The sequence below is a fragment of the Ailuropoda melanoleuca genome, chromosome 4 (assembly GCF_002007445.2).
Source record: "Ailuropoda melanoleuca isolate Jingjing chromosome 4, ASM200744v2, whole genome shotgun sequence".
Taxonomy (NCBI): Eukaryota; Metazoa; Chordata; class Mammalia; order Carnivora; family Ursidae; genus Ailuropoda; species Ailuropoda melanoleuca.
The window spans coordinates 86,687,394-86,695,166 of record NC_048221.1 but is presented as its reverse complement, the minus strand read 5'-3'; the positions used below and the strand labels follow the sequence as shown (position 1 = coordinate 86,695,166).

General features: G+C 58.0%; 1 protein-coding gene across 2 annotated transcripts; it reads right to left on the bottom strand.

Moving 5' to 3' along the window:
* Window positions 1-2,039: 2,039 nt before the first annotated feature.
* On the bottom strand, window positions 2,040-7,773 carry OTX1 (orthodenticle homeobox 1). 2 transcript variants are annotated; one of them, XM_002921807.4, is made up of 5 exons: window positions 7,639-7,773; window positions 7,209-7,277; window positions 5,400-5,606; window positions 4,327-4,478; window positions 2,040-3,048 (listed from the first exon to the last, which is right to left on the bottom strand). In XM_002921807.4, the coding sequence occupies exons 3-5, from the start codon at window positions 5,494-5,496 to the stop codon at window positions 2,230-2,232; spliced, it is 1,068 nt and encodes a 355-aa protein (XP_002921853.2). In that variant the 5' UTR covers window positions 5,497-5,606; window positions 7,209-7,277; window positions 7,639-7,773; the 3' UTR covers window positions 2,040-2,229. The 2 variants fall into 2 exon arrangements, with proteins under 2 accessions (XP_002921853.2, XP_034515106.1); XM_034659215.1 differs by lacking the exons at window positions 7,209-7,277; window positions 7,639-7,773 and adding an exon at window positions 6,249-7,198.

The following is a 7,773-nucleotide window of genomic DNA, read 5'->3' as shown; positions in this document are numbered from 1 at the left end:
CTGGTCTTCTCTCAGGGCAAGATGGAACCGTCCTTTCCGACCCCCTGCTGACGTGGGGCGTCTTCCCCCGCCAAAGTGAAACGCGTCCTTGTCGACTTTTCTAGATTTTACGTTTGCCTTTTAAAGAAACTTCACACAATACGCAAAAGGTAACTTAGCTACCTCTGGCAAGGGCCTGAGGGTTAAGAGGGACATCTTAGCACGTGGAAGGAATGACTCGGATCCCCTAGCCGCCGTGAAGCCACCCGGGACAGCTCAGCAGAAAGCAAGGTTGTCTGCTGCCAACATGCGGGACACGGATCGGTTTTTTGTCGTTTTGTTTTCTTTTCCTTTTTGGCTCAGCTCTGAGAGCATTACAGAGCTATCCTTTCCCGCCTCCGACCCTCTTCCCCTCCCCCTCTTCTGTCTGGTGCAGGCAATTAGGGTGAAGAAATCAGTGCCAGGTTCCTGCCTCTGAAGAGAAAGGAATTGCTTCGGGAATTGAGTCCTGACACCTGTCTCTGTCCAGGATGGCGAGAGGGGATGCCGGGTCAAAACGCCTGGGGGAAGAGGCCAAGCTGACCGGGAGGGTAGGACACTCCCTAAGAGAACGTTCTCTGGAGACTCCTCTTGCCACGTTCTCCCTCCCTATCTTTTGGCCTCCCGCTTCACACAGGTCATGAACACGCGGGGGTATTAACAAGGGAGTTTCCCTCCTTTTAGGCTCCCCGAGCCCAGGACCTGGGGCTGGAATCAGAAGAGCGACACTGACAAGCCGTTCATTAATTTGCATTTATTTTCGGGAAATAATGTAGATAAAGGGGGAGGAGGGTGACTGCCTTACATTTCAACAAGTAATTTGTGATCTTCACATCGGACAAATCAAATTTACAAATTACTTTCCCACCTACTGGACGAAAAGGCCAAAGCCAAACTTGATACACAGGCGCGGGCTCTCCGCAGATTTCGGAGAGTGAAGGTGCACTAAAAACTCACTAGACAAAACAGGGTTGTTTAAAGAGAGAGAAGCCGACAGAGGAATTGGAACTGGGGTTTGGGGCCTGGATCGTTTGTTTGTTTTTCCATAATGCCGTATTTTTATTTGTTTTTTGTTTTCTTTTGTGATTGGTCTCTAAACCGGAACTGCGACTCTGTGCTTCGACCCGGTGAAGGGCTCAGTCCTAAGTCCCCGCCCAGCCTAGCCCCCTCCCCTGTACCCTGACTTGGCTGTTTCCTCAACACTCTCCGACCCTCCCGACCCTCCGCGCCCAGCTTCCTGGAACCAAAAGGTTCTCTTTAATAAATACACAGAGGGAGAAGGTGTGAGAGGGCAGGTCAGCTTTGCAACAACTGAAAAAATAAAAGCGCCATCGTTTAAGGAAGAGAGGAAGGGGGACAGAGGGAAAATATTTTTTGCTTTTGTTTTATATATATGTGTGTATATATATGTATATATATGCTGTATATATCTTAAAGTTCTATTTCCTGGGCGCTAAGACGAGATATGTTCAGTTCAACCAACAGCAACTAGAAAGTTTAAGTGGTCCCTGGAACGGACCCGACTATGTACAGCATTCCCGCCGAGGCGGAAGCTTGAGCCAGTTCTACGCAGGGCGGGGCTGTGCTCGAGAGGCTAGGGGCGCGCTCCTCCCTCGGGCCTTGTCCCAGCGCACCCCGCTGGGAAGGAGAAAACGCCGGGCTGGTCTGGCCTGCAGGCGGGGAGCGGGGCCGAGGGCAGCTCAAGGAGCGGTAGTCTGCAAGCGGGAAACACTTAGTGGTTGTTTTGATTTGGGGTGGAGTGTGGGTGCACTCCAACGGGCAGACACATGCCAGTTAGTGACTCCAGTGTCCAGAACGAATAAATAAAAGTGTAGGGCTCAAACAGCGAGTCAGAGCAAAGAGCCTCCGAAGGCTGCAAGTGCATAATAACTGCCCAGAGAGACTGGAGGAGAGTGGCTTAGGAGTTCGTTAGGGGTTGAGGAGGAGAGCACACAGCTCTCCCCATACAGAATTTGCGGGCCAAGCCGAAGCACCGGTCCCCTCATCCAAGGGGTGGGCGGGTCTGCACATCCCCCAAACAAGTGGCAGAAAGATGAGGGCGGCAGTGCAGGCAAAGGGCATCTTTTAGGGGCGTGAAAATTCAGGTCTGCAGAAGCCGAGGCGAAGGCGGGCGGTGCAGCAGCAGCAACAGGACGGGGACCACGGAGGGCGCAGGTAGTTGCGTTTCTTCTCTTCCTTCTACTCCTGGGCTCACAAGACCTGGAACCGCCATGATGCTTGGTCCTTATAGTCCAGACAGTCGGGCGAATTGAAGTTGAGTTTCCAAGCGGAGGAAGCAGCGGCGGCGCCAGGCTCCTTGTAATCCAAGCAGTCGGCAGAGTTGAAGGCGAGCCCTGAGCCGCCGTAGCCCTGGTGGTGGTGGTGGTGATGGTGGTGATGGTGGCCTGAGGACTGGCTCAACGGGTGGTGCGCATGTGGATGGTGGTGATGGTGGCCGGCCATCGAGGAGGGTGCCATAGGGCTGAGCTGGTGCGGGTGGTGATGAGAGTGCATGGGCGCTAGATATGAGCTGCAGTCCACGCCGCCAAAGTAGGAAGAGGAGGGCGCGGGGTAGCCCTGCCCGTAGCTGCCGCCCTGGCTGTAGGACATGGGATAAGAGGCTGCGGCCGAGGCGGCGCCTGCGGCAACCGAGCGCTGCATGCAAGATGCGTTGCTAGGCGCGGCCAACGGCTCGGGCACTGACACCGACGCGGGCGCTGAGCCCGGCGAGATGGAGGCCGGACTCCAGATGGATGAGGCAGCCGGCGTACTCAACGACGACGCGACTGCCACCGCCGGGTTCCCGCCCAGGCCTGCAGCCGCTGCCGCCGCTGGGTTGGCGGAGGAGCTGGATCCGGAGCTAGAGGACGAGGCGGAGCTGGACACGGCGGGCGGCGTGAACTGGCCGCTGCTTTCCGAGCCCGAGCTCTCCCGCACCGGGGACGACTTCTTCTTGGCCGGGCGGCTCTTGGTCCCGCTTCCGCTCTGCTGCTGCTGGCGGCATTTGGCACGGCGATTCTTGAACCAGACCTGCAGCCGGCAGAGTGGGGAAGAGGGTGTCAGGGGGGCGAGTTGAGCTTGCTACTGCCTGGCCTCTTGTATCCACTACCCGGCCTAGGGTCTCCCATCCCTCTCTTACCGAGGCCTCCGCTCCTCCCCATCTCCAGCCAGGCCAGCCCACGTCCCACTGGTCCCAGCTCCTCCACCCTCCCCCATTCCTCTGACCAAAGATCCTCCTCTGGCAAAGTCAGGATGTGCACCTCTCCACCCCCCCAGCGCACTCTGCCCTAGGACGGAACATTTGCGTCTGTCTAGCCAGAAGTTCAGCCATCTCTAAACTGCTGCTGTTGGCCGCTTCCCAACAGCGTCGTGTATGTTTGGAGGCCCTGTCTTCTATGAATAGAACTGAGGAAACTGCGGAGAGGCACGAAAGGGACTGCAGAGCACGGGACAGTCACCAAGTCTGAGGTGGGAGCCAGTCGGCCCCTGGAGGCCCCGCGCTGGGCAAGGCGAGAATTTGAGTGGATGCAGAAGCAAGGCCAGGAGGCTGAACAGAGGCAATATACTCGGGGGACTAGGGAAGGAAGCCTGCGCTGAATTTCGTTGGGCTTCTTGGCTCCAAAAGGGGAACCAAATGGGGCAAAGTTCTCACTCCTCTTGGACGGCCCGGGTACATGGCACAACATTCCTGGTTCTTTCTAGAGCCTCGGGGGAAAGAAGACGAGATAAAAGGCCCTTGAGAAGAGTTCTGAGTTATAATCCAAACAGTATTTTTATCGCAAAAACCAGAAACAGCAAAGCCGGTAGCCAGGTTTTGCATTCGGCATCCTCTCTGGGAAAAGGAAGAGTCTAATCACACCGGCGCCAACCATGGAGTGCACTGCGACAGGGTACCAGGCCCTGGCCAAGCTCCACTCTTCCATTTCCAGGACGCCCGGGATGCAAGGCAAAAGCGGAGGCAGAATTCAATACCCCGAAGGAAATTGCCAAATCCTGCAATGGCCGAAGAAGCAGGGGCAGGTGTCGGGCCCTCTAAGCACTTTACTTTCGGGGGCCTTGCTTGTCCTCCCGAAATCCTAAAAAGGACTTTCAATACCGAAGGTGCCCTGGGCCCCCCGGGCTGAATGCAAGGCTCTAAGCTGGTTACTTTAACTTTGCCCCTCTCCCAGGCCCGAGCTGAGCGCTAGGGGGAGTCTGAGAGGGGCTGCCCAGTCTGTAGGCCCGCCCCACACCAGACCACCCTTCTCAGGCCCTCTCCAACCAGCCCCAGGGCCCCTACCCTGACCCTGGAGCCTTGGGCACGCGCACCTGGACTCTGGACTCTGGCAGGTTGATCTTGAGCGCCACCTCCTCGCGCATGAAGATGTCAGGGTAGCGAGTCTTGGCGAAGAGCGCCTCAAGTACGTCCAGCTGCGAGCGTGTAAAGGTGGTGCGCTCCCGCCGCTGCTTCCGCGGAGTGGCTGAGGGGACACGCGGGGGCGCCTCGGGTCAGCGGTGGCCACGCGGACCCACACTAGAGGACGCAGACAGGCCCCCGGCAGGCCCTGTGCGAGGCCGTTGCAAAAGAAAGCCGAGCTCCAAGCGAAAGAAAACTCCCCCGGAAGGCCGAGCCTGAGAGGCCACAGGTGGGAGAAAGTGCATGTGTGTGACTGGGAACCAGTGTCTTCAAGACTCTAGAGTTGCCCCCTTCCCTGCCTCTTGGAGGTTAAGAAAGGAGAAGTTATACAATCTCCCTTCTCTCACCACCTCCCCCCACCCAACACATCCCCAGGCTGGAGGATGGGGAAGGGGTGCGCAGAAACACCACCTGGAAAACACTTTCCGAGGGAATAAATGGAGGTGAAGGAGTTGGACCTGGGGGTGGGGGAAGCCAGGATTCAGCCCAAGCCTTCCACATCGGCAGTGAAAAGTTGGTGCAGACCACCGATGCAGGGGACAATTAATTAGGAAGGAAAAATCCCTCTTCTTCATCTCAGTCATTTCCTATAAGGAAAGCTTGGCCCTTCCAGTCAGGGCCTAGAGAGTGTCCAGATTTCTTTCAATACTGGGGGGAAAGGAACACACTCACACACACACGCCCCCCCAAAAAGCCACCCATGAGAAACGAATCCGTGGGTAAATGCGCTTTTGCTGCTGGTGGAACCACAAAGAGACAGGCCGCCAGTGCGGTCAGGCTGGGAGGGCACACCTTGCATTACTTCACTGGCCTGGTCCACCTCACCCACCCGCGACTGCCCTGTGAGCCTGCAACGTGCAGTGCATTGTAGGCAGACTAGCCAACCGGCTCCCTGGGCCTGCTCAGCCACAAAGTGTGTGCTCAAACTCCAGAGTCTGGGGGACGCCAGGATTTGCAGGGGCTGGGGGCGGGGACCGGTGCTCACCCGGGTAGCCCACGGAAGGATGCAGGAGGTCCATGGCTGGCCCAGCCAGGCCCAGCCCGTTCATGCCATATGGGGGTTGTTTGAGGTAAGACATCATGCTAACAGCCGGGTGGAGGCGCCCGGACGGATCCAGGGGGCCGGGGCCAGACGCAGTGCGGGACTCCCACTGCGCAGTCCTTCAAGCTCTGTTGCTTCTGGGGGACCAGCCTATGGAGACAGGAGACACATGTAAACAGTGATTGGGAGCCATCTCAGCTACCTGGTCTCGTCCGGGGCAAGGAGCCACGGGATAGGGAGGTGACGCAGGCCTATGGAACTTCGCAGGGCGGTCAACGTGGCTCTACAAGGCCTTAGCCCAAAAACCACAGCTTCTTTGAAAAGTAAGCTTTTCTGGACCGTCATCGCCTCTTTCAGGCTTGGAATGGGTAAAAAACACTTTTAAGGCATCACCAGGAGTGAGGGGAGGTTAAAAGCAGGGTCAAGCTGGAAAGGTGAGAGCCTGAAACGCGGAGTGTACAAGGTCCCAAGTCCAGGCAAAATTCTGGTCCCGTAGGAGCCGGCCTCAATACTGCAAAAGCAAACGTTAACTCGGCGCCAGTGAGGCAGGCTGCCCAGGGCATAAGGGGTTGTTTCGTTTTGTTTCAAATGCGGGATGAAAAGGTAGAGAGTCCCGAGAGCTAAGGTGAGGCACTGCGGGGGGGCTAGCAGCACCTGGGCCTCTCTGGGTCGCATTGCCCAGTTAGGAGAGTACATTCCTTCCAAGGCCTCCGCCACTGGGTCTGGGCCCCAGAGCCCACAGCCACCCCTCCAGTTAACTTCTCAGTGCCCAACCGCTGAAAGATTGCTCACCGGGAATCCCACCACACCTGAACCGCAGTTACAGGCCCAGGGCCCGCAGAGGCGGCCAGAAGACGCAGAAGGGGCCACGGTAGACGTGGCGGCTCTAAGACGCGGCGGGAGGTCAGGAGCGCCTAGCCACCGCCGCAGGCCCTTCTTCGCGAACGCGAGCGGGTCCTTCTTTCTGCCCGGTCCTGGCTGCGGACAATGTCGTCCCGGCAGATGCTGAAAGGTGACCCGCCCAGAGTCCCAAAGGGTCTCACAGATTTGGGAGGCCTGAGTGCAGCGTTCCCTTGTGCTGCCTCCCTATCCTACTAGATGAACCCGCAGCCCCAAGACCCTACCGAGACTAGGTAACTAGGCCTCGGCGGCGTAACTCACGCTGACCCGGACTGGAAGGTCGAAGCCTCGCTTCCCCGGCTGCCTCCAACCTGAGGCGCTATCCTCAGGGATAGGAAGTGGAGCTGGGGGAGTGCGGCTGGAGCCCCAGGGGACCTGTCGCTTCACCCCGCGTCGCAGGAATTCAAAGCAGGCCTGGGGCCCAGGCTAGGGAGGTTCGGGGAGAGCAGTAAGAGCTAAAGAAGTCTTCCGCTCCTACCCTCCAAGACCCAGGATCCGGCCTGGGAGAACACAGTTTGCAGGGAAGGGGACGAAAGGGAAACAGCCGGGGCTCTAGGGCCGAAGAGAATAGGACGTCAAGCCGTGGTGCCTCTGCCAGGCTGCAGCGTGAGTTCTCAAAGACTTTCTTCAAACTTAGCACTTCGGCTCGGTTACTTCGGAGGAGGCGGGGGAGGGGGCACGGGGCCGAAGCAGAGATCTGGGGTCTTTCGCGCACCAAGAGGGAAGCGAGGCCACCCCCAGCCCCGCCCACCTGCCAGGGACCTGGGAAGCGGGGACCCGTTTGAGGAAGGGGAGGTAAGAACGACCAACGCGCTCCCGGAGTCCAGGGCGGCCCCACGGCTTTCTCCTTACCTGCCCTCAGCTGCCGGGGCCGCTCACCATCTACCTCGCGCCCTCACACAGACCCGCGGGACAGCCAACCTGCAAAACAGAGCGGCACAGGAATTACTCGCCTGGCCGGACGGTTGGTCTAGGATCCCCGGATTTCTTTCTTTCCCCAACTTCCCTCCTTCCTTCTCTTTCTTTCCAGTGGCTTTGTGCGTGTCCCTCCAGGTTTCACTTTATTGCACAGACACTTTGTTTGCAAAGCCCTAAGCGTTCCCGAGACGCTACCTCGCCCGGGACCGCGCCGAGGGGCCGCAAAGGTTGGGTGGGGGTGAAACGGGCAGAGTTGGGAGGTGGCTCGCGGTTGCAGTTGCATTCCCAACACAACGTGGAGGCGGTGGGGGCTAGGGAAGTCCTGCAGAGGCACTTTGCAAACTAAATAAATCAAGCGATTTACCTTGTCGGAGTGGCTTGTCTTGCCGGGTTGTTTAGGTGATTGGAAATGTAGCCTGATGAAGATTGATCACCTTTCTACTGCCCTCCCCGGGTATGTGAACGCGAGGTGAGTGCGTAACGGGGCTATGCTGCCAAT

What these genes read in the sequence shown, in the direction of transcription:
- OTX1 (XM_002921807.4), bottom strand. Translation starts at nt 5,496, where the DNA reads ATGATGTCTTACCTCAAACAACCCCCATATGGCATGAACGGGCTGGGC. An exon ending in TCCTTCCGTGGGCTACCCGG is followed by an intron (nt 4,479 to 5,399) that starts GTGAGCACCGGT and finishes GTGTCCCCTCAG; the next exon opens with CCACTCCGCGGAAGCAGCGG. An exon ending in TGCCAGAGTCCAGAGTCCAG is followed by an intron (nt 3,049 to 4,326) that starts GTGCGCGTGCCC and finishes TGCCGGCTGCAG; the next exon opens with GTCTGGTTCAAGAATCGCCG.